The sequence below is a fragment of the Apodemus sylvaticus genome, chromosome 23 (genome assembly GCF_947179515.1).
Source record: "Apodemus sylvaticus chromosome 23, mApoSyl1.1, whole genome shotgun sequence".
Taxonomy (NCBI): Eukaryota; Metazoa; Chordata; class Mammalia; order Rodentia; family Muridae; genus Apodemus; species Apodemus sylvaticus.
This window is the reverse complement of record NC_067494.1, coordinates 28652485-28679708: the sequence shown is the minus strand read 5'-3', so window position 1 is coordinate 28679708 and position 27224 is coordinate 28652485. Positions and strand designations below refer to the sequence as shown.

General features: G+C 40.5%; 1 protein-coding gene across 1 annotated transcript in view; it reads right to left on the bottom strand.

The window, feature by feature from the left end:
- The window catches only part of Adgb (androglobin), a 132588-nt gene that overhangs the window by 86386 nt on the left and 18978 nt on the right, over window positions 1-27224 (bottom strand). Inside the window, exons 2-8 of the mRNA XM_052169749.1 lie at window positions 26684-26831; window positions 24206-24298; window positions 21371-21442; window positions 20500-20709; window positions 14945-15084; window positions 9107-9193; window positions 6789-7198 (exon numbers count right to left, since the gene is read on the bottom strand). Coding sequence (XP_052025709.1) covers window positions 6789-7198; window positions 9107-9193; window positions 14945-15084; window positions 20500-20709; window positions 21371-21442; window positions 24206-24298; window positions 26684-26831 — 1160 coding nt within the window. The remainder of the gene's footprint in view (window positions 1-6788; window positions 7199-9106; window positions 9194-14944; window positions 15085-20499; window positions 20710-21370; window positions 21443-24205; window positions 24299-26683; window positions 26832-27224) is intronic.

Sequence of the window (27224 nt, the reverse complement as noted above, 5' to 3'; positions counted from 1 at the left end):
GGGTGTGCATATGTGGGCAAGTGTGCATGCTAAAGTTCTTGGACCGAGAACTAGATGCAGTTACTGAATAATTTGGCTCATAATTTTGTAAAGTACTGACTACGTAGTTGTGGGAAAAGGGTGAACTGAGGATCCACTGTTCAGGGAAGTCAAATTTGACAAAGGTTAGCTGCTGTCAACCAGAGAGCGCCATTTCCCTCTATAACACTTAGCCAAACTGTCTCTCCAAGCCTCTTACGTATGGCCAACTGCAATGTAATGCAATGTAAACAGACATGAGTTTGGACCTTAAACGTCTCAACTGTAATCATCCCACCCATTTCCACGTATGTTGGTAAAATCTTGAGAATCCATATGGCTAAAGGTGTCAGAACTCTAGGACAGGCCCATATTCTCATTAAATACTGTTGAGAAGAATTCTGGACACTCATAATAGCCTTAAATTCACTTAACTGGAAAAAATTAAATGTACTGTTTGAATGATTTGTAGGTTACATTTATGCATAACAGTTACTTTGAAAGTAACAAACTAGGGGGAAACCTTTAAATGTCATATAGTTAATAGTAAGTAGTTGATTGCAGTAGATATTACAGAAATGTAAGCACATACAGATGATAAACATGCATAAATATTTATACAACTTCTCTTCTTTATAGAATTATAAAACTATGAATGTCTTTTTATTTTAACTATTGCTGTGTTAAACATTAACTTCAGAAAATTAATAAAACATGTGTTTTATATTAAATTTCCCATGCCTTCTTAGAGCTAGTTAAAACATATTACAGTTCTATTGTTAATTAGAATACAAATAATAAAAAATGGAATCATTCTTTTCCATAGAAACTGAGTCTACAAGTCAGCTATCTTTTGAATACTCATAACCTCCTATCACTAAAACGAAAGCAACTGGTGGAAGAAAATGTATCTTCAAAAATCTACTTAAAATCACCTGCATAGGGGAGGAGGTCTACAGACTATTATTTATGTCAGATAAGACTTCTCTGTAGAACCAGCTCAGTAAAACCCAGTGTTCTATCTTAGGCACTTTTAAGAATTCAAACACTATTCATAAGTAAGCTGAAGTGTGGCAGGCAATCCAGATAAATGGCTTGGATTTTAATTCTTAATTCTGAGAATCCCCTTAGATGCTGCTGCGGTGGTGTGCAGAGCTAGAACCTGGCTTTAAAGGGACTCCTTGCCTAGTCTGGTCCTCACACAGTCAGTGTGACTTTAGGCAGCACTCAACAGCCCAAATCTGAGTCACATCCTGTTCATTCTTAACCTTGTTTTTTTCATTGCATTTTTTTTAAAGACAGGGTCTCCATGTAGCCTCAGATGGCCTGGAGCTCAATATGTAGATCAAACTGGCCTCAAACTCAGGATCCATCTGCCTCTGCCTCCAGAGTGCTAGGATTAAAGGTGTGTGCCACCATGCCCAGCGTAACAATGAGTTCTGAGGCAGGGAAGGGGAATGTATTATTGTTTCTACCTTCACAAGGGAAAGGGGGAAACAGCATTTGGCAGCATTTGGTCCTGTTTTAAGATGAAGCTTTGTCAAGGGTAATCTTGCTCCTGGTTTCATCTCCACCATGCACCCCGCCAGTTATACAAAGGACCGATGTTTCAGGGAAAACTTGAACTTGCTTACTTAGACACTTCAAAAGAGAAAAGGTACCACGTCTATGTGCCAACATTTTCCATCAGCTTAGGTAGCGACTAAGATAGTTACTGTAAGAGACTGAGAGCTTACAATCTGACAAGGACTGCATAGAGTACTGAACATCTGATGAGGGTCTCGAACCATGCAGTGAAAATTTGAATCTTTCCTTCTCCTTCTCTCCATCCTTCTTAATCTTCTTCCCAAGGTCTTTTGCATCTGCTTTCTCTGACACATTAAAAAAACATAGTAAATCTTTTATCTGGAAAACCCCAGAGTGTGCTATATATTCAGCCAGTGTGTCCTACAGAAGACCAAAGCAATAACATTCAAACACAAAACTATAGTCTTAATTTCTCCCCAAATGTAAATCTCTTCTGATTAGAAGAAATATCACACTAAAGCAAGAGAAAAACAATCCTAAAAAATTAGCATGGTCTATTAAATCTGGGCAGAATGAATATGTATTATATGCATGAAAACTAAATTATTATACATAGTTTTATGTTGTATGCAGATAGTGGCTTGGATACATGCTTGCGTGTATATGTGTATGGGCATCTGTGCCATATATGCACATGTAGAGGCACTGGGAAATGTGGGTGTCCTTCTCTTTGTTTCTCCCCTTTCCCTTGAAGTAGTGTCTCCCTCGCACTAAATCCGGAGCCCTTGTTTCAGCTCGACTCATTGGCTAGGACAGTCTTGTCTCTGACCCCAACAGCCCATGCTCTCTGTATGGGTGCTGGGGATGCAGAGTCAGACCCTAACGCTTTGCAGAAAGTGCTCTTAACCAGGAGGCCACCTCTCCAGCCAGATGGGTATATTTTATTTATATATAATCATAATTCCAGGCTTATTTTCTCATTTTAAAAATGGAAGCAAACAAACAAAACCAGGGAAGCATGCATTGAAAGATTAGTCCCTATCTATACAGGGCCTTCTCAGTCTTCTCTACATGGGGTCTGGAGTTCGAGAAAACACCATTTTCTTTCAGGAAAATACCCTTTTGTAAGGTTGAAATCCAACCACATCCATCAAACAACTGCCTGTTTTAAGTACTGCTTGTGCAATAAACCGTGTACTGAGCTGTCCTCGCCATTTGAATTCTCGCTTGTGAACATAGCTCTATGGATGATTATCTCATTTTAATTTAAAAAAGTCAATTTTTTTTTTGCCTAATAAATCCCTTCAATCCAGAAAGTGAGTTTAGAATCTTTGTATCAACTGTTAAATTTATAAACCTTTCTGGACTCCTGTTCACTTCTTTAAAAAGATGTACAATTATTAAAGATTATTACCTAAACAATTTACGATGTCCCTTAGAATTGAAAATAAGCCTGTCTCAGAGTCTGAAGCTTAATTTAAATGTATGTCAGACATAAAAGCAAACATGAGTATAACTTTAAATATAGACTGAGATATTTAACTGAGAAATTTAAAAGCTAGGTTATTAAAAGCTAGGTTAACAAAACCTTTACCCTGTATAAATATCAACTTAGTTGAAGCAATTTTTGTGTAGCAATATGTGATTTCACTTGCAATTTTAAAACTGAACTTTACTCTCAAATTCCTATTTGGAATTTGATTATAATATAGCTCATAAAAACACATACATAGAAAAACAATCCGGCTCTTTTAAATGTTTACCACTAGACTACCGTGTTATCTGTCTTTTAATTTCATGATTTTGGGAAACCCCCACTATAAGCAACTTGTTATCTGTGTGTCACTGGAAGTCCCTTCTCCCTAGCGAGGTCCATAAGCCTCACCACACTGCTGATAAATCTCCAGCCAGTCTCTATGTTCCAGCTCAGACTCGCTTTCAGCTCAGGACTAGGCTTCTTAGGAACAGAGAAAATCCAGATCTCTTGTCAGGATTCCTCATCCTCTTCCAAACCAAGCTTATCTATTCTCACCTACCCCTGTATCTGTTCACCCCGTGCCCCCAATGACCCATGCCTGACCGTTAGATCAGCACGGCCATGCCTCCCCAGGGCTGAGGAAAACTCAGCAGTTCTACAGAGTGACTAGGAAGACCCATCTTAAATGACAGTGGTGGTGTCCTCTTCCTGAGAAGGGAGGAAGAGCTGGATTCACATCCTGCTGGAGGGCCACCCTGTAGCACTGTTGTGTACTCCCTCCTTGGATTAACAATTCTAAACTCACATTAATCACTATCAGCTTCTGAGTTAGTACTGCTCTTCTTCAAGACCAAGTTTCTCACAGAGTTGTCTGTATATTATATCTCTTCCTCTCCCCTTAACTCTTCCACAGCTCTCTATGTGCACCAATCCCAAGATCTATTGACATCTAACATCTGATGGAGGAACTGAAGTTTACATCATAGCTCATCTCTCTATAGAATCTCTTTCTTGGAGAAACACCCCCACCCTGATTTTAATGCCAGGACACTCATCTTTTCTTTACCCCACTTCTCTGGCCACGCATTGCTCTGCCTCTCCAGTCTGTTGTTTGTACCTGTTCTCAGATAGTTACAGTCCCCAGGTTCAGTTCCTACCATCTCAGGCCATGCTGTCTTTTTTGAGAAATATCACCCACCATAGCTGTGAATGCCTCCTAAATGCCTGTTGCCAAATTGAGACTAAAAGTTCATCTGATTATGTTCAAGGCATTTCAGATTAAATATGACCCAAATCATTCTGTGGTACCTTCCTGCAAGCCTCACCGTGTTTCCAATTTGAACAACTCAGAATTACATAACTTACCCAAACCAAGTTCTGCATTTTATAATTAGTTTTCTTTTGCTTTTTTCTTTTTGAAACAGTCATCTTACTGGACCTCTCAACTTTCTGTATCTCAAGATGCCACTTCGTGAGCTGGCCCCACAGTCAGTCTCCAAACCTTTTTTCTCTGAATTTGTCCACAATTTATTCTCTAATCTTCTCTGAAATTTGCCAAAATATTCTTGTCTGTTGGGACCAACACTAACTTTTGATAAAGCAAATTCCATCTTGATTCCCTTGTAAACTCTTCACTGCCTGTCAGGAGTGCTTACAATGAAGACCAGGACTCCAAGCATGATCTAAAACACTCTATATGATCGCTCCTGCCTGCTTTATTTATTTTTTATTTTATTATTTTCTATATTCTTTGTTTATATTCCAAATGATTTTCCCTTTCTCGGTTCCCCCCTCCCCATAAGTCCCATAAGCCCTTTTTCTTCCACCCATTCTGCAATCAACCCCCTCTCACTTCTCTGTCCTGGTATTCTCCTACAACGCTGCATCAAGCCTTTCCAGAACCAGGGCCCCCTCCTTCCTTCTTCCTGGGAATGATTTGATATGTGAGTTGTGTCTTGGGTATCCAGAGCTAATATCCACTTATCAGTGACTGCATTTCATGTGTGTTCTTTTGTGAATGAGTTACCTCACTTAGGATGATATTTTCCAGTTCCATCCATTTGCCTAAGAATTTCATGAATTCATTGTTTTTAATTGCTGAGTATTATTCCACTGTGTAAATATACCACATTTTCTGTATCCATTCCTCCATTGAGGGACATCTGGGTTCTTCCCAGTTTCTGGCTATTATAAATAAGGCTGCTATGAACATAGTGGAGCTTGTGTCCTTATTACATGCCAGGGAATCCTCTGGGTATATGCCCAGGAGTGGTATAGCAGGGTCCTCTGGAAGTGTCATGCCCAGTTTTCTCCTAAACCAGTTACCGGTTCGTTCTGCTTCATCTGAACACATCCCACACCCTGCCTTCTAATACCCAAACATGCTCCACGTGTTCCCTGGCATCTGTGCCCATGTTCTCCTCTGCTGCCAGCACTCCAGCCACAGCCTTCTTTGGGCTACCCCCCCACTCATCTTTGCAGACTACAACAGACCCCGGTGGCTGACTTCCACTCTTTCCTGTATTTCCCTTCTAAGAGCATTGTTTAGGTTCTGGTTAGCATAGCTTCCTTTTGCTAGCGAGCGTTTCTCACTAGATCATCGGGCTCAGAAGGTGACTCCTTCCACATCTGTTTCTGCTTCCCAAGATGATCACCAATTCCCAGAAAATTAACAGTACTTTTATCAGCAAAGAGTATATTTAGATGAATATTAATGGCTGGATGCCTGGATGTTAATTTATGAAACATCAAAAGAGGCTTCTAGAAGAAAACTAATTGGGAATATACTAAAAAACAATCCATTCTTTTTTCTTTGCTTATTTTCATCAAGCTAGGCCTGTGTGGGTACACACTACTTACACAGATGATCTTGATACATGTTGGAAGATTTAACATAAAATTTTCTGTATTTACATGGTAAGAAACACCAGCAGATATTGTCTCTTATTTACTTTTCCTTTTCAGAGCTGGGAATAAAACTTAAGGCATTGCTTATGCTGGGCAAGTATTCCACCACTGAGTTATAACCTTTGGGTTCTTAAGACAGGGTGTCTCACAGTAGCTCACATGGTTATCCAGACTGGCTACAATTTATGACCTTCCTGTTTCTCCCTCCTAGGTTAGAAACAATCTTCATAGAGAATAATTTTGACAACATGTTAATACTTTCTAAAGCATTAATGTTTGAAAGAACCTTTTAGATACTACCAAAATATACAGAAAAATCTGAATATTTCTAGTAGATTTAATTCTACTTCGTAAGCAGGTTCTTCATATACATAGTTATAAGATAGTTCAGTGAGCACAGAATAAATTATTCATCAACTTTTTATCTTGAAAATAGAAATGACTGTGTATTTTATAAAACATAATTTGAAATTAGTTTTCTTCATATTTGAACCCCTACCTTAAATTTTAATTTATGTAATCCATGCTCATATCACATTCTGTCAAAACAACAAGGTAAGTTTTTTACTTTTGTTGTGTGGCTCCATACCATTCTGCATATAAGGATGAGAAAGATATTCTAGTAGCGATCTAGACTTGTCTCCTTCTAATACAGCAGTAATTTAATATGAGCAAAATTGAGAACTGCCTGTTCAATTTACTAAAAGGGAAGTACAAGACACATTGAGAGTTCTAAAATCAAAAGGACAGTTAAGACTTGGTAGCAACATAAAAACAAAAACAAAAATATCATTAGCCTCAACAGGGTCTGTGTAGCATCTCTATGTTCTGGCCTGTCGGATGACTTTTGATGGCTTACCCTTGGCAGCTTTGTCGCCCTTCTCAGGAGTCTTCAGGGCTGTAAGGGAGACTTCCGGTTTGAAGTCCTTTGCATCCTTCAATTCCTTGCCATCTTTACCGTCCTTGCCATCCTTGCCGTCTTTGCCATCTTTGCCGTCCTTGCCGTCTTTGCCATCCTTGCCGTCTTTGCCATCTTTGCCGTCTTTGCCATCCTTGCCGTCTTTGCCATCTTTGCCGTCTTTGCCATCTTTGCCGTCTTTGCCATCTTTGCCGTCTTTACTGTCCCTGCTGTCCTTGCTGTCCCTCTCTTTTGTGGCTTCCTTCAGTTTGTCTATTGTGATTTTGCTTTCGGAACTGGGCTCTTCCGTGAGCTTAAACTCGGGTAGTATTTCCTTCAAGAGCTCCCAAACTCTGTCTACATACGCTGGACTTAGAGGAAATACATTTGTGTTAATCCTCAGATGATGGTTTTCTACCTGATGTCAAATGTTATTGACAGGATAATTAACTTCTTAGTTCCCAAGACTAAGCTCAACTGTTATCTTAATTTTTCGTTAGAAATATTATTCACTGACTATGCTTTTATTGCATTTCTACTATGTACACGGCTTTGATGATACAGAGATCAAAACTAGTGGATAATTCAAGCTAGCAGAGGAGGATACACACACTAAATACATGACATGTCAAATATATACATGCTTTCATATGCTATATGTGATTATATGCTATATATATGCTGTATATGCTATGCATGTGTATATGCTGTATGTGCATATAAGATATATGTGTATAAACACCATGTGTACAAAGGCATCCTCCTGAATAGGATTTTCCAGTGATATCCTCCCCCTCTGGGTAGAAAAGATGGTAGAATTTTTTTTAATGTGGTATCAAAAGCCATTAGCATATGAGCTCCTCCCTATCCCCTCTCCAATTCATGCTCTAGAATTCACTAGCATATCAAACACTTTGGGGGAATTATACTTCTTCTAACCCAGTTCCTTATTTACTCTGTTCCTCATTCCCTTATTTCTCACACTAATTAGTCAGCTACTCTAATTTCAACTAATCCTTTGAAGTCAATGGATCATCAGTTTCAGGGATAGAGGCAAGTATGGGCTTCTGCTTGAAGAGCCTGAAAAAATGTTACACATGTTTTTAGGAAGACTTTGAAAATACTTTACAAATGACTAACTCAGTTCACATATACTGACTGAGGACATGCTCTCTGACAGTTGTTCAGAGCCACTGCTAAGCACAGCAGACGAAGAAAGACGGACTGAATGGGGCTCCAGGCCACATCAGAATGCCCTACATGGCAGGTCCTACCAATCTGTCCTCTCAAGTAAGGATGCATACTTGTCTTCCCAAGACTGCCACCTGCACCAACTTCAAGTCCTTTCCCTTTGTTTTGCCTCTTCCCTAACAATACACTATTCTTTCCTGAAGACGATGTACAAGCTCAGGTTCAGAACTAGCTATTTAAATAATTGGATGTCTCCTAGAACGCATGAAATATACCTGTCCAAAGCTATGCTTCCTGCAGAAAAGGAGGGACTGAGCTTTGAGCGCAGGACTGACGGGGTGTGCTAAGGTGTGAGGGCAAGCTAAGTGGAATGGAGATGCTGTGCCACTGCAGGCGGGGATGGGATCAGACTCCTGTGGTGCATGTGAGGATGCCCCACAGAGCAGGGTGTACAGTCATCATGCACTTCCAACTCCAGCACCTGTGACTCATTGGCATGTTGAGTTGTGCCACAAGAACAGTAGTTGAAGGAAGGTTTCTCTGTACCACATGGCAGACCTGCCTACTGTGCTCTGGGGGCATAAGTCTTGCAGATAGATAAGGACAAACAGATTTTTCTTGATTGCCTGCTCTATGATTACTCTAGCCTTCATTCAACAAGCAATCTAGTGTATTGCTCTGCTACATAAGGAAGAATAACTGACCCTAAAACTTACAAGGCATTTTAAATGATACTATAAAATGCTGTGCTCCCAATCATTTTGTAAATCGTGGCCATTCTTGAATTAATCTTAAAGAACATCTTAAAGAAATGTTGGAAAGAAAAAAAATATGAGCAACTTAGTCTTTAAATCTACCTAAGAAAGGTCGACGAGATAGCCAAGCGTGTAAGTGGTGCTTCTTGTGATTCCTTCTGATCTAAATTTGATCCCTAGAACCCACACATTGCCCTCTAACTTCCACAGGTATACCTTGGCACACCACTCCCTACACCAGATAGATAGATAGATAGATAGATAGATAGATAGGTGGGTAGATGGATAGACAGATAATAAACAGATGAATGAATATCTTTTTGAAAAACCTACTGAAGAGGGATGACTTCAGGCAGCCACCCGGTAAGAGCGTGGATTACTGTGAGTTCTCCTAGCTCTCTCCTGTGTGCTACATGGATGCTGGAAAAAAAGAATACGTGGTATTACAATCACCAACATTTGGAAACACAAAGCAGTAAATAAAGAGTAGGAAACACTCTACAGAGCACCATAGCAATTAATGCAGGACCTCCCAGCGGCTGCACACCATAAAGAAATGCTATCTTATAAGCTCAATGCTTTCGTTAGTAAACAGTGCCTGAATAGACCTAATATTATACTTTTAAATGTATTTTGAAAGCATGAAGATATGATTTTTGTTGTTTTCTTTGGACAAGGGAATCACATTTTAGGAAGTATTTGTTTGAAAGTTCTAAAATTTCCATTGATTTGCTAAACATAAAGCAGAGGCAGCAGTGGCAGCAGCGGAAGGGCCATCAGCATTGGAACCAAGGTGACAGGGTCCAGGCAGGCCCTGCGCCCCACTACCACTGACCTTTGCTGACCAGCTGGGCTGCAAGTGGTGGCAGATTTATAGCGCCTTTCACCCCACAGAAGCCACTTCAGAACTCTGCCTCCCGCCAGTCAGTTACGAGAGTCTTTCCGCCATCTCGGATCTCAGGTGCCACAGACAGACTGAAGTACTCAAATATAACCCAAGGCCAACAAAGCGGGGGGGGGGGGGGGGGGGGGGGTCTAAGCCCGATGGGCGTTGGCCTGCACTCAGGCCCTGGGCTGTTGGGGGGGCGGGGGGAGGCATCTGTGTGCCAGGAGGTTGTTTGCTTGGCCCGGCGCACGCTCCCCGCCATTTTGACTACAGGACGCCAGAGAGTTCTAGCAGGCAAAGTCAGCTAAGAGTCATAGCCCGAGGCTAACATAGCGGGGGGTCTAAGATGGACAGGCCTTGGACTGCCCCCAGGTCCTAGGCTGCTCGGTGGGCCATCTGTGTGCTGACCCAGCCAGGAGGTTGTTAGCCCAGCAGACTCTCCCAGCACTTTCAGGGAGCGCGAGCACTCCTCTATCCTGGCCACCTGACAGACCCAATTAACAGTCATAGCCCTAGGGGAACTTTGCTCGGGCCTCAGCCTGCCAGGCTTTTGCCTAGACTCAGGGCCTCAGCAGTTAGGCTAGCCTTGTGTGCACCAACCAGGTTGGGAGATCGGCTGCCCAGCAGAGTGACCAGCACTCGGTAAAGGTCCTGCAGCAGCATAGACCATCAGCGCTCACTGAAGGAGCAAACGGGCACTGCCTGGTTCACACCGACAACCTGGGGCAAGGCACAGTAGGGCTGCAAGGGCACCCAAGAGGAGGGCAGTGCATTAGCAATCTGTAACAGGGGAAGCCCAGCCATCCAGTGTTGCAGAAATAGCCATATAGCCTCACAGGAGGCACAAATAGCAGCCAGAGACAAGACCAACTAACGCCAGAAATAACAAGATGGCAAAGGGCAAACACAGGAATGCTACTAACAGAAATCTAGACAATATGGCAGCGTCTGATCCAAACTCTCCAACAACAGCAAGTCCTGGTTACACAAACACACCAGAAAAACAAGATTTGGATTTAAAATCACTGTTCATGATGCTGCTAGAAGAACACAAAAAGGACATAAATGAATCTCTTAAAGAAATACAGGGGAACATGAATAAGATAGAAACCGGTATAATGGAAACACAAAATCACTTAAAGAAATTCAGGAGAATAAGGCTCAAGAGATAGAAGTCAATAAAGAAGAAACAAAAAAAAAATCTTAAAGAAATGCAGTTCGAGAAAGTGAGTCAAACAGCAGAAGTCATGAAAGAGGAAACACAAAAATATCCAAAAGAATTACTGGAAAACACAAACAAGCAAGTGAAGGAGCTAAGCAAAACCATCCAGGATCTAAAATCAGAATTAGAAACAACTAAGAAATCACAAAGGGAGACAACTTTGGAGATAGAAAACCTTGAGAAGAAATCAGGGGCCATAGATGCAAATATCAACAACAGAATACAAGAGATGGAAGAAAGAATCTCAGATGCCGAAGATACCATAGAAACCATTGACTCAACAGTCAAAGAAAATGCAAAATGCAAAAAGCTTGTATCCCAGAACATCCAGGAAATCCAGGACACAACGAGAAGACCAAACCTAAGGATTATAGGTATAGATGAGAGTGAAGATTTACAGCTGAAAGGGCCAGCAAATATCTTCAACAAAATTATGGAAGAAAACTTTCCCAACTTAAAGAGAGAGATGCCCATGAATATACAAGAAGCATACAGAACTTCAAACAGACTGGACCTGAGTTGAAATACCTCTTGTCACATATTAATCAAAACCCCAAATGTACTAAACAAAGAAAGAATATTAAAGGCAGCAAGAGAAAAAGGCCAAGTAACATATAAAGGAAGACCTATCAGAATCACACCAGACTTCTCACCAGAGACCATGAAAGCTAGAAGATCCTGGGCAGATCTCATGCAGACTCTAAGAGAACATAAATGTCAGCCAAGACTACTATACCCAGCAAAACTCTCATTCACCATAGATGGAGAAACCAAGATATTCCATGAAAAAACCAAATTTACACAATATCTTTCTACAAACCCAGCTCTGCAAAGAATAATAGGAGGAAAACTCCAATACAAGGAGGGAAACAACACCCTGGAAAAAGCAAGATAGTTACCTTCTTTCATTAAACCCAAAAGAAGATAACCACTCAAATATAAAAATAACATCGAAAATGACAGGAAATAATAATCACTCTTCCTTAATATCTCTTAACGTCAATGGACTCAACTCCCCAATAAAAAGACATAGACTGACAGACTGGATAAGGAAACAGGGCCCTACATTTTGCTGCGTACAGGAAACACACCTCAATGTCAAAGACAAAAACTACCTTAGAGTAAAAGGCTGGAAGACAATTTTACAAGCCAATGGTCACAGGAAACGAGCCAGATTAGCCATTCTAATATCAGATAAAATTGACTTTCAACCTAAAGTCATCAGAAGAGATACAGAAGGACACTTCTTGCTGGTCAAAGGAAAAATCCACCAAGAAGAACTTTCAGTTCTGAACATCTATGCGCCAAATGCAAGGGCACCCTCATTCGTAAAAGAAACTTTACTAAAGCTCAAAGCACACATTGCACCTAACACAATAATTGTGGGTGACTTCAACACTCCACTTTCCTCGATGGACCGATCAGGAAAACAAAAAACAGGGACACAATAAAACTAATTGAAGCTTTGGACCAATTGGACTTGACTGATATTTATAGAACATTTCACCCTAAAACAAAAGAATATGCCTTTTTCTCAGCACCTCATGGTACCTTGTCCAAAATCGACCATATAATTGTTCACAAGACAGACCTCAACAAATATAAGATCGAACTAATCCCATGCCTCCTATCGGATCACTATGGAATAAGAGTGGTCTTCAATGGCAACAAAAACAACAGAAAGCCCACATACACATGGAGGCTGAACAATAATCTACTCAATGACACCTTGGCCAAAGAAGAAATAAAGAAATCAGAGACTTTTTAGAATTTAATGAAAATGAAGGCACAACATACCCAAATCTTTGGGACCCAATGAAAGCAGTGCTAAGAGGAAAACTCATAGCCCTGAGTGCCTCCAAAAAGAAAATGGAGAGTGCATACACTAGCACCTTAACGACACACCTGAGAGCCCCGGAACAAAAAGAAGCCAATTCACCCAGGAGGAATAGAAGACAGGAAATCATCAAACTCAGGGCTGAAATCAGTCAAGTGGAAACAAAGAGAACCATACAAAGAATCAACAAATCCAGGAGCTGGTTTTATGAGAAAATCAACAAGATAGATAGACCCTTAGCCAGACTAACCAAAGGGCACAGAGAAAGTATCCAAATTAACAAACTTAGAAATGAAAAGGGAGATATAACAACAGAAACTGAGGAAATTCAAAAAATCATCAGATCCTACTACAAAAGCCTATACTCAACACAACTGGAGAATCTGGAGGAAATGGACAATTTCCTAGACAGATACCAAATACCAAAATTAAATCAGGACCAAGTAGATCATCTAAACAGTCCCATAATGCCTAAAGAAATAGAAGGAGTCATAGAAAGCCTTCCACCCCAGAGTAGAGGTACAGCTTACCCTGTGCCAACCATAGTGTTATCATTGCGGACTGACAGGACACATCCTTTCCTTTGGAGGGAATTCACAGCCTGTCAGTTATACAGCCCACCGTTTATGGTTTGCACAGGCTTATTTAATGGATTCTGATGCCTCTATATTTCTCAAAGACAACATACACACGGTGTATGGTTCACTGTAGTCCATAAACGCCTCTGGCAGTTTCATTCTAAAAGCAACGTTGCAAGCCTTATGGAAATGATGCTCTTTTCTGTCCATATTCCACGTGGATATGTAAATCACCACAGTTAGGTTTGTCTGTAGAATGCTAACCCTCACATATAAAATCAAATCTGAGATGAATTTATAGAAAAATATAAATGATGTCATGTAAGGCAGGTCGCACTAGAAATCTTTTAAAAATATACTATACTTCAATTAGTCTTTTATGTTCAAACTGGCTTTGTTTATTTATTTTAAAGGAATAACTCTATTAGTCATGTTCTTAATGAATTCTACTGAACCATGGCTTGACAACTAATGAAATGCTGCCGCAGCTATCCAGGTCGTCTATTCAATGCTTCACCAGCCTGGCAGCTCCAATTCTTAGTGACACCAAGAGCATTATGCTTATTTTTGCCAAACAGACATAACTGTGGCTGGTGGAAATACTTAATAATATTTATCTACTCAAAAGAAACAAAATAATCTGGGCAAAAGTTTTGGAGAGATAAATCAATAAGCCCTTTGAAATGTTGAACTGAAAACTGAGTGAAACACATTGTCAGGAGGAACTGAGGGTAACCAAGAAGGCTGAGGAGGAGGCTGGCAATGTGGTGGCTGCTTTGCTATGTATTCTTGAGAAACTCAAAGAAGCAGAGTCAGAAGACTGTCCGCACAATGCAGCCCTGCCATCGGAACCCTGTTGCTCATGATCCTTAGAGAAGGGAGGGGCTGAGCTTTCAGCAGCAGGCCGACAGACAGGGCCTATTTGGTTGCTATGGCACACGGCAGGGGGTTCTGGATTCAGGCATGTGCAGTGTGTGTGAGAGTGCACAGTTGCCATCACACCAAACTCCAGAATCTGAGCCTTGCTTTCAGGGTGACTTGTCCTGAAATGGAAGACAGGCTTGTCTGTAGGACGTGGCTGACTCCTATGAGGCGGTGCAAAAGTCTCGCAGGAAGATAAATACAAGCATATTTTGCAAATATACTGAAAGAAAGGAATAGTTTTCAACATGATGGTATCATGTGAGCGATGGCAGCAAACGCCTAAAGAGAACTTTGGCATCCTTCTAAGAGCTCATGTCTTTCTAAGGTTTATACATTATGGCTGCAAATGCAGATTTAAAACCATTAATTAGATCTGAGTATATATTATTCAACATTTAAGTGATTTAATATTTTCCCCAAAGAAACAATTTCTCTGATTAATTGATGAAGCAATTTCTGTGATATGCTTTGCATTCCTAGTAAGAAAACAGAGAGTACAGAATTGTTTTGAGTGTGTTTTCTTGGGATGCTTTTTGTCTTTTCCTCAGTTAAGCCAATACTTTAAACCCATGCTGTGGTCACAGTAACTTTCATATCTGAAAGCTTACATTGTGTAGAAGGAAAGATTTCCTTGAGATAATTTTATTAAAGGCTGTCAGCATAGATGTCATTGGCCCCGCCCCACTATTTTCCCACAAATAAGTGATAATTTCTCTTTACGTACTCAACATTTGCCAGCTTAATGATAGCTTTCGACAGTAGCATTGGCCAGAGTTCAAAGTCATAGGTTGTAGCTGGAAGCAATAGATTGTTATCCTCATCAAAGGGCAGGAAGTCATCAACAGTTATCTTTCTCCAGCATCCCTAAAGATGAGAAGAAAGCAAGGCAGTGTCCGTGAAATGACTGACGGGTCTGTGCACATCTCACCAGAGACATCACTACATATTTCCACTAACTTTTACCTTTCTATGAAAGAAGAACTGATATTAACATCCTCTGTTAGAAAACTGAGATGCAGTTTTCAGAACTAATCTGATTGACTATTTTAGGTTCTGAAAAATATTATTATAGCATGTCTACTGCGATACCAATACTGCTCCTTCTTTTGGATGGTCTATGAGAATATAATAAAGTAAATATGTTTCAAACAGCAGAATGAAAACATGACTTGACTAAAATAAGATTGAACATAATACAATTTTCATATAAAAATTTATATTCTACATATATTTTAAATTCTTTAAATATAACTTTAATTATTAGTGTTGATACAGACATAAGCTTACTAATCTTATATTTCCAATCTCAATATTTGAGTGCTCCTAGATAATTATCTAATTTTTAATATAGAAAACAAGCCTTGGCATTTCTCCAATGGCAAACTAGAATCTGTAAAAAATATTCAGGCAAATACACATAATTTATTACAACAATAAAAATGAAATTAAGAGTCCCATAGCAATAGAAAGTGCCCACTAAGTGGTGCTTCAGGAAGTAATGGGTAGCCATCATCCACTGAAAACAAAGTCTCCACTTCCAATGATGAGATATTCCAGAAATAAGTAGTGATCATTTTCACAAACTGTGAAAATACTGAACACAACTTAACTGTACCCTTAAATGGTTAAAACAGTATGTTAAAATATTGGCATATTTTGTCACAATAAAAAATAGTCATGGTGGGTCTCCTCTCACATTTTAATTATAAACCATCCTATGAAGTGGCCAACTTGATTCCCATGAAAGAAGAATTTTTAACAATACTCACTAATTATACTAAAATAAAAAGGCCTTTGACAAAATATGACACCACTCCATTCTAAAAGTCTTGGAGAGACTGGGAATACAAGTATATATCTAAACACAATAAGGACAATATACACTAAGCCAATAGCCAACTTCAAATTAAATGGAGAGAAAGTCAAACGATTCCAGTAAAATCAGAGACAAGACATGGCTGTCTACTCTCCCCCTATCTCTCTAACACAGAACCTGAAGCCCTAGCTAGAGCAATAAGCCTGCTCTTTTCTGAAGAGGAAGTGCGATAGAGTACATGCTGGGGAGAAAAAAGTTCTTCTTGAAGAAAAACTTGGTTTGTAGTTATAAACAAAAAGTTCCCCCTAATAATATGATTGATCTAGTTAACATGGTATTTAAGAAGTGAAACTTTATTTTTAAATTAAATAAATAATAAAAATAAATGGGGCTTCATGAAACTGAAAATCTTCTCTAAGGCAAAGGACACTGCCAAAATGACACAATGACAGCCTACAGATTGGGAAAATATTGTCACCAACCCTACATCTGACAGAGGGACAAAATATACAAAGAACTCCAGAAGTTAGATACCAACAAAGTGAATCACCCACATAAAAATGGGGTACAGAGATTAACAGTGAATTCTCAACCTTATGGATCTCCAGTGGCCATGAAGCATTTAAAGAAATGTTCAACATCATTAAATCAGTATGGAAATGCAGATCAAAATGACTGAGATTCCAACCATTCTATACCCAGTAGAATGTTTAGAATAAAAACCTCAAGTGATAGATAGCATATGCTGACAAAAATGTGGAGCAAGGGAGAAGACTCCTCCATTGCTGGTGGGAGTGTAAACTTGTAATAACCACTCTGGAAATCAATTTGGCTCTTTCTAAAATTTAGGAATAGTTGTCCCCCAAGACCCAGCTATGCTACTCCTGGACACATACCCAAAAGTTGCTCCACCAAACCACAAGGACACTTGCTCAACTATATGCATAGCAGCTTAATTCATAATAGCTAGAAACTGAAAACAACCTAGATGTCCCTCAACTGAAGAATGGATAATGAAAATGTGGTTCGTTTACACAATGGAATACAACTCAGCTATTAAAATCAAGGGCATCATGAAACTTGCAGGCAAACGAATAGAATAAGAAAATAATCATCCCAAGTGAGGTAACCCAGACCCAAAAGGACATGCGTGGAATGTACGTGGTCCACTTACAGGTGAATATTAGTCATAAAGCACAGGATACCCACCCACTCTCATCCACAGACTCAAAGAAGCCAACTAACAGGGAGAGCCCAAGGGAAGATGCTTGAATCTCACTCGATGGGGAAATAAAATAGATGACAGAGGTGAACGGAAAGAGGAAACTGGGTGGGAGAGGGAATGAGGCAAGGAACGTACAGAGGGGTCACATGTAGGGAGAGTGGGGGAAGGGAATGGAGATCTGTGGGGGTGGGGGAAAGGCCAGAGACCCGGGTCGGAGGACGCTCCAGAGAGTCTGTGGGGTAACTCCAGCTGAGACTCCTAGTAGTGGGAGACATTGAGCATTCACCTCCAATAGCCAGGGAGGAATCACAATGCAGGGACAAGATACCAATCCACCCACAAACCTTCCACCCAACATGTGTCCTGCCTACAAGATGTCCAGGAACAAAGATGGAACAGAGATTGAGGGAATGGCCAACCAACTTTAAACCCATCCCATGGGCAAGAACCAATCCCTGATGCTATTAATGATGCTGTGTCATGCTTGCAGACAGGACCTTAGCATAACTGTCCTCTGGCAGTTTCATAACAGCTCCACCAAGCAGCTGACTGAAACTAATGCCACAGACCCCTAGCCAAATATTAGACAAAGCATGGGGAGTCTTGTGGAAGAGTTGGCAGATGGATTGGAGGACCTAGAGGAGACAGGGACTACACAGGAAGACCAACAGAGTCAACTAACACGGATTCCTGGGGACTCCCAGAGTCTGAACCACCAACACAAAAGCATGCCTAGGCTGGACCTAGGCCCCCTGCACAGATGTACAGCTTGGTCTTCATGTGGGTCCCCCAACAACTGAAACATGGGCTATCCCTGACTCTGTTGCCTGCCTGTGGATCCAGTTCCCCTAACTGACCTCAGTAGGAGAGGTAAGTGCCTAACCCTGCAGTGCCAGGGTAGAGAAATACCCAGAAGGGGCCTCCATCCTCTGAAAGGAGAAGAGGAAGGTGGAAGGGATGGGGGTTTGGGAGGGACTGAGAGGGAAGGGCAATGATTGAAATGTAAAGTGAATTAAATAAATAAATAAGTAAGTAAATAAATAAATAAATAAATAAATAGGAAAATATACACGAATCATGACTATGATTGTCTAAATATGCTAGTATTTCAAAGAACTCAGATTTTCTGTCTTGAACTTGTTAGTAGTCATTGAATTTGTCTGCTAAGCAAATAAGAAATAATAATAAAATTAAGCATAGTTATTTCCTTGGGGGACACAGTAACTGAGGAATAGAAGAAGATTTCTCCATTGGCATTGTTTTACATCTTGAAAGTGCTGTTCACTACACTGAATTGATGGAGCAGCATGCAGAATTTATTTTAAAAGGAGGATTGTAAGTGTTCCTTAATGGACGATGCCAGTCATTCTGTCAGATGAGAGGTGGGAACGGGACAGTCCAAGGCCATCCTACAACAGGAGCCCAAGGCCAGCCAGTGTACATGAGACCCAGGCTCAAAAAGACACAGCAGAAAGCAAAACAGAATTGCAGCCTCTTCTCCTAGGTGGCTTCCGGAGGTCAAGGAAGTGCTGGGGAAAGGACATGGGAAACAGACGTAGTGTTCCCAAGCATTTTGCTGTAGCCCCTGGTCCTAGAAACTTTAAATTACAAAATAGTGTGAATGAAAATACAAAGCTCAGTGAGAAATAAAAACAAAAACATTTTTCACATAAATATATTGTTAACAACTGGGATAGATTATTGGCTTCACTGTATATCTTATCTGTTTATTCCAGGCTGATGAGAGGGCAGAGACAGAGGGAGACTGGCCACACTATGCGCAGAGCCAGAGGGAGACTGGCCACACTATGTGCAGAGACAGAGGGAGACTGGCCACACTATTCTATACCTCAAGTGGGAAGCAATAGCTGCATTGCTTCTTTCTTTCTTGGAAGCCAAAGCAATATGGAAATCATAAGGTACTTGGGAAGATGCTACATGTCCCTGCATCCTGTCATCATAGCCAGATGGAAGTGGAAGCCAGTCTCTGTGCTCTATGCACTTTTCCAGTGTCACCCAATATGTTTGCTGTCTGATGGATGTCAAAGAACCTTGTACAACTAGCTGAGAATCCAGGCTGAACACAATGTGAAGACTTTCCTGAGAAACAAGATTCTGGTATGAAAGTCAAAATTAATTACTTAGTGTTATAGCACTGGGGCCCGGAAGGCTTGAACCTAGAACTTTACAGTTAGGCAAGCTCTCTACCATTTAGCTCCCATGCTTGACTGGGTTTGTTTTTCTTTAACTTTTATCTTGAGAAAGGGCCTCATTGCCCACAGTAGCTCTGAACCTACTCTGTAGCCCAGAAAGGCCTAGAACTTCAGGATCCCCTGCTTCTGCCTCTTGAGTTTGGGAGCTATCAGGCATGTATCACTAAAGACAGTTAAAAAAAAAAATCAGAGTTTTAAACATTAGAGGCTCTGAGGAAATATGTTACCTCTAAGAAGACACAAAGAAAAAGGCGCTGAGACTCGTGAGAGGAAGGAAAAGGATCTCCTTAACAAGACCAAAAAAGGAAATTGCTCTGCGGTGGAAAGAAAGCATTACAGAAGAGGAGAGTGTACAGGAGGACCAGTAACGCGGGGTAAAACCGCATCCGCCGCAGATCACGATGACAGCACAGCGGAAGGGAGCCAAGGGTATTTTCTAAAGCTTCCCAGGGTGAAGCAAAGGATAGACAAATATGAGTAGGGCATCAGAACTGGAGAAGAACTTTCAAAATAAAAAAAAAAAAAGCAAAAAAGGTTTGTGTCTGAAAATGGACAAGAAGGCAGAGGTGGGGAGAGTATATCTTGTCTGAAAGAACTTACAAATTGTTTAATAATGGTAACGCACACACATGTTGGTGTGGATGACGCGCCCTCCTAGCTGGAGGTTTCTTCAAAAGAGGTAGAAGTTCTTCCCCCAGCTGAAAGACAGCAGATTTTTATCAACTGGAAAACCACGTAGCCACCAATTTCTACCATGCTGACAGAAACAACCCATGTGGAAATCGCTGAGTTTCAGCGCTTGTGGCAAAGCTTTGGATGAGACCACTGAAGGATCGCTGGAACTCATGGAAGGCCACCTTGAGTCTGGCTGCAGACTCCTAGAAATCTGCCAGAGAAGGCTAACCTTCCTATAGAAAATCCAAGACTGCCTGAGAGGATGAAACACAGTGGTTGCTTTCATTCTGGTTTCTTATTTTATAGGAAGGGCTAATGAATTCAAATGCACAGAGGCTTGAGTGACTTACCATCCAGTAAAGCTTTATGACATACTTCCCGTAGCTGTTGAACAAGGGCATGTGGCCCTTCCCGGCCTTGCAGAGAGAATATATGTGTTCCCAGGGTTTCCACGGCAGAATAGGAAGCTCTCCTGAATTTCCCTTATAGTAATTGCTCAGAATCCCTCCATTGAATATCTTCCATACAGCATATATTTCGCTGATAATCCACCTCATAAGCTGAATGCAAAACAGCAAAAACCCCTAGTATTGATAGGTTATTTTAAAATGATGCTGCCGTTTTAAGTGAAATATGATAAAAATATTTTTTAAGAGTGATAACAAATTTTACACACAGTATAATCATCATTTTGATTTCTGAATTACAGAAACAGTAATAGGTCTTGATTTTGTTTTCCTGATATGACATAATAACATAAATTTAAAAGACATAGAAACATTGACTTGATACTGACTTTGCGTTAGCGAGTATATGCATGCATACACACATCTCTGTGTGGAGGGAGACAGCTAACTGCTTCAGATAACACTAAGAATTTTTAGACTAAGCATGCTAAAATGGTTGATTTTACACGTTCTAAACCACAAAAGCAAACATTCTTAATTTGATGAATAAAAAGATCATTCTGTGTGTATGTATATTGAATCACTAAAATATGTACCATATATATATAAGTAGATACAATTTTCAATTGACAGCTACACTTCAAAAAAGTTTGGGGAAAAAAATCAAACAAGACAAAACAAAAAACCCACTCAATTGTACCATGACTCAAGGATGAACAAGGGTAAATGCAAGTGGATGCACAGGAGCTGTTTACATAGACTGGCCATGAAGCCATCCCTCAGTGGGGACAGTGGGCCCTGTGGCCTTACCTACCTCACTGCAGAGTAAATGTTCATTTGGCGAAAATAAGTCAAATGTGATTTCATTTTTCACAACTACAGGAGTCTGAAATTTAAAAAAAAAAAGACATTTATTTGAATTAAAAAATTAAAAGGAAAGGAAAGCTAACTTATTAAAAGATAGTTTTGTGTGAGAAATAGTCTTTCCCAGGGAAGAGCACACCACCTGGTTATCTAATACCAAAAGTCCTGAATGATGTAATCCACTCCAGAATGTTACAAATCACCATACTTTATTAAGCCAATGAAGAGTTTATTACCCCCGCCCCTAGTATGCTACAGGAAAACAGGGTAGAGACTGGAAAAACTCTTGGCAGCCAGAAAGATCAGGATTAGGGTCTTTAAAGTCAAGGGCTGAGATTATATCACACCAGGTGAAGGGCTTTTAACCTTTGATCTTGTAAACCGTCAGCAAGGCCATCCTACAGAGGAATCAAGCCCTGTGTACACACCAAGACCCCTTCTTGGCAGGAAGGGGCCAGAGCCATTTTTGGTATTGTAAAAAATAAGCCCTGTTTTCAAGAGTAGTGAACAGCCATCTGTTTCCAGGCAAAGGTGACTCCCAAGGGTGAGGGCAGGGCAACCTGACCTTTCTTATTTCAATGAGAAGCATACATAGGAGTAGCATTCTTCAGACTCAGCAGGTTATATTTAGGAATATATGCATCTGCATATATGTGCATGTATATACATATAGAAGCATATAGCAGCAATCAAGAGGAGTATGTGAAAGTGGAGAGAAGAAAGGGAAGTTAATGTCAAATGTTGCTGCGATTTAGGAGGGAGAGAGAGAGACAGAGAGAGACAGAGAGACAGAGAGCGACAGAGAGAGAGGGGGAGGGGAGGGGGAGGGAAGGGGGAGGGAAGGGGGGAGGGGAGAGAGAGGGGAAGGGGAGGGAAAGGGGGAGGGAGAGGGGGAGGGGAAGGGACAGGGGGAGGAAGAGGGAGAGGGAGAAGGGGAGGTTAGTCTCATGAGACAGTTGGAAGGAAAGGAGGTGTCATGGACCAAATCTCATATAAAGTCTTTGTTTTATGAGTTTTTTTGTTATTGTTTTAACCTTATTTATTTGGTGATTCTGACTGTATGTATGGCATATCTTGAAATCCTATTCTAGAGATTTTTCTTTGTTAGATTTTCACTTCTGGATGTCCTGGGCCACCCCATTCTAAGATGACCCATTTAGGAGAAACCTACCCAGAGGATAGGTAGCAGTGTGCAGCTGATGATCTGTTGCAATGCATGTGGGTAGAGAGGTTATCAGTGAAGACTGAATTCATTTTTAATACAAACATAACTCTTAGACCTGAGATCTACTAAAAAGTAGAGATCATTCACAAAACACCTATTGATTCAGTTTATAAAACCATTTGTTTCAGGATGGGGCATCAGTGCCTAATTTACAGTGAGCAGACCAAGAATTATTAAAAATCCTATCACTTTCAAGTTCATTATGTAGTCAGCAGAGATTTACATTCATGTCAATGTTGCCCGATATTGAAATTGATTTAGAAGCATGTTTTGTGCATAATGGTCTCATTGGAAATGTCTTACAAGGAAGCATTCAAAAGACACTGTTGTTTTAGTAAATCACTCTGCATGCAGATACAGCCTTTTCCAATTAGTAAGAGGACTGAATTGCATTTTCCTGCATTAGTACCAACTCTGATGGTGGCTAACACTTAGAAGAACAAAACCTACTTTGTATGGAAACAGAGACTCAATAGACTACAAATGCACAGAAAGAATCGGCTCCATTACAACTATTTGACTGGTACTAATTACTTTACCCCACTGGTGTTCTAGGCATTCAATGAAAACAGTAAGAAATTCAGCGAGGGAAAAAGCATTAGTGATAATTAAAACCCTAGAGACAAGAAATACACTCAAATTAATGTGTCTATTAAGATGTTAGACTAGAGCAGCTAAAGTCTTGAGGTAGGTGAGAGCTGTTTAAACCAGAGGTATCTCCACAAATACATGATTCCAGTGGCTGAGCATGAAGTCTAGAAACAAAGATAAACTTCAGAAGATGCTTAGAGGATCCCCAGAAGATGGGACCCCATGTGCAAACCTCTTGGACTGGAAAATTAATTCCAATAAGTATTAGAGCAGACCTCATGACTTGTGATTTCAAGCTGAGATGCCGAATCTGACAGTCACACATAGTGAATGATTTTTGAGTAACATTTTTGGCTATCATTTGACATTTTGTACATACAGTGAAAAACTCAAGGCTGTAGACAAAACTACAATAATCTCGTTGACATCTGTACAAGATTTGTTATGTGTATGTGTGCGTGTGTTTACAAGTGTGTGTCTCTATATATGTGCTGTGACACTCAAGTGGCATATGTAGAGGCCAGAGGGCAGCCTGGTACATCTTCCTAAGTCATGGTCTACTCTGGGTTTTGAGTCAGGATTTTTATTTTCATCTGAAATTCACTAATCCAGGTAGGCTGCTTGACTAGTGAGCCCCAGAGATAGCATGCGTGTCCATCTCCAGTGCTGTATTTACAAGCATGTGCTGCCACATCTGGCTTGTCAAACGTGTTCGGGGATTGAACTCATGTCCTCACGGTTGCACAGAAAGCACCTGATCAACTAAGCATCTCCATAGTCCCATCAATAAAGGAATTAAAATATACTGATAAATATTAACTTCTGAGCTGGAGGCCAAAGGACAATCACTTTTGCTGTTAATTACAGGAAAAACATGTAACCTACTTGAAGAGTCCAGCCTTTGGTCAATAAGATATTCCACCCTTGTAGGTAATATACATTTCATTCAATAGTGAAAATAATTCTTACTCTGCTAAATATAAAATCTTGAGGACGTTTCCAGGAAAAGACTTTCAATGACTGTGGTAATTCAATCTTTCCTTCAGGGTCTTCGAAAAAGTGCTGGAGAGAAGAGAAAAGCTGAAATGGAACTTTGCCATGTGGCTTTATCACAATAAAAGTTCAATCTTAATAATAACCAACTAGCATAAATATTACATCAGCATACGAGTATTTGTAGAGTAGTGTGTGTGCGTCATTTAGGAAATCCCTGGAATATTTAAATACTGAAATTAAGAAAGGCCAGAGAAACAACTAGCCAAGTGCAGATCTTCCCCGTCTCAGGCCTCCAAATACAACCCACAAGTCTCATTCCCAACTTTGCAGCACACCACATGATTTGGCCTCTGTTTACTCTCCACCCCCATTCCCAACAGAGTAAGTAGATGCTGGTGAAACATCCTGCTCCCCCTTCTCCCTTGGATTGCTCAGCCCCTCCTCCTAACCATCCCCGTTCCTAAATATCAGCTTCTAATAACTAGAAACACATTCTAACCCTAGTGGCGATATCTATCAGAATCAAAGAAGAATTTTGTATCAAGCAACACCCATCCACCAAACACTTCTAAGAACCAGAGAGTACAAAAGAAACCAAGGAATAAAACACCTACCCAACAAAGAAAAGTCCAGACATCTGCATTTATAATTACAATATCCCCAAACTCATATACCTAGATGCTAGCACAAAAAGACAACGAATAACAGCCAGGACAATATGCTTCCACTAGAGTCCAGGAACTCTACAACAGTAGGCTCTGAGTATTGTCACATAGTTGAAGCCCAGGACAGCCCATGATCTTAAAAGAGACTTCGTGAATGTGATAAAGATTCTTGAAGAGGAAACAAAACAAATTAACCCATTAATGAAATCTATCCACACACAAATAGTAGAAGAAAGTGGAGAAATTAAGTCCTAAAGTAGAAACAGAATTAATAAAGAAAACTCATACTAGAGAAATCTGAACATAAAGAATTTAGGAATTGGAACAGGAACTTCAAGAGGCAAGCCTCACCAACAGAATACAAAAGATGGAAGAGAGAATCTCCGGCATTTAAGATACCATAGATAGAAGGATCAAAGAAAAACTTAAATCTAAAAAGTTTCTGGCACAAAACATTCAGAAAATCTGAGACAGCCAGGGCTACACAGAAAAACCCTGTCTGGGGGCGGGGTGGGGGTGGGGAACAGAAAGAAAACACCTTCATCTAGAACCTTGACTGTCAAGCAAAATTTGATTATGGACCATTAGTCAGAGTCACTTAAAATATCCATATCACAAACTTTCTGAAATGCATGTGAAATGACCAGAATGATTAGATAGGCCTATGATATCTTTATTTGCATAGAACATTCTCAAATGATAAATATCAGCATTTAAATTCTGTTAGCACAATGCAGAGTCTCAGTGACTGGAACACAAATGATATTTAATCAAGGTAATTAATTACTGACTTGGTTAACTCTTTAATGGCCCAAATTAGCAGTGTGTTAGCAAAGCATTCTTAGCACTCTGCCTCAAATGACTGCACCTTTCAGACTCCAAAAGTCCGTGAACCCTTTAAGTTCAAATGAAGATGCGATATTATAATGCTTAACAGCAACTTAAGGCTTGTGGGGATCTGGTGTTTGCTTGTGTATGGATGTGTCTCTGTTAACGTGGCTATCGTTCAGATTTTACAGCAGTAGGCTAGATTGGGCAAATCCACAGTTAAGCAACGGAGCTGTGTGGCAATCTGATGAGTCAATCCAAAATGTGAAGAAACTTTAACGAGGAGAGGGAAAAGATGCTTGAAAACTGACAGTAACATAAAAAAACAACAAAAACAAAACAAAACAACAAAAAACAGTCTTTTAGGAGCTCAGGGTGTCTTTATTCAGATATAGTGAAAAATCACTTGCTGATGACACTCTAGGATGTATCTGTGTTGTTGAAACACAAATCTGTTTGGAAGATGGGAGGAAAACAGAGAAAATGGAACGTTAGCCAACTCTGTTTCATTATGCAGCATGTCATGCCAGTCAAAGGCTGATCATCAAATGCCCATAGACACGAAGAGACTTTCACCATTTGGTTCCCCGTTGTCCGAAGCCATTCCCATTGCCCAAACCAGTTGTTAAACCAGCTCATTTATCTTTCATTTTTAACGTGTATTTCACGAGGATACAGTCATGTTTCTACCCAGACAGTTTCCCAGGATAGCAAAGCTTGGGGGAAATGAAGAGACAGTGTAATAGAGGCGGCGATCAAGGGGGAAGTGAAGCTTCCCTTTTGGAATGGAGATCGGAGAGAGATCAGAGGGAGGAGAGAGTAAAGTATTAACAACTGTATCTCATTATTAACTAGCCAGGAGGCAGAACTTGTCTAGCATGTGCAAGACCCTGGCCTCCCTCTCCATGACTGCAAAACATGCAACCGCTCATCTGTGGCCTTGGCCACGCCTACTTACAAAGATCGGGCTCTTGGCGGTCTTGTCCTTCTCCTTCCCGCCTTTGCCTGCATCCCACTTTTCAGCGTTTACATCAGCCTCGCTCCACTCTGGCCAGATGGGGAACTTTCCCTTCTTCTGTTCCGAAGAACCGGGAGGCACGTTGCTACTGTAAGGAAAGAATAGAGACTTGAGAAAACGAGTTGAAAGAGTCATATGTGAGAGTCTTAATTAAACTACTGAGATAAAATAGTGAATTGAATGCATAGCATAAACGGAAGGATCTTGTCAGCAGAGTGTATTGGGTACACTTGTCAGTAAGTCCATCAACACATGACAATGCTAGAGACAGAAAGCACCACAAAGGAGTTAGCTCAAAACAAATTTTAAAGATTTGTCCCCACTTCAAAAAAAAAAAATAGCACACTCAAAAATTGGTGTGGGGGCTGGAAAGATGGCTCAGCACTTAAGAGACTGCTCTTCCGAAGGTCCTAAGTTCAAGTTCCAGCAACCACATGGTGGCTCACAACCATGTGTAATGGGATCTGACGCCCTCTTCTGG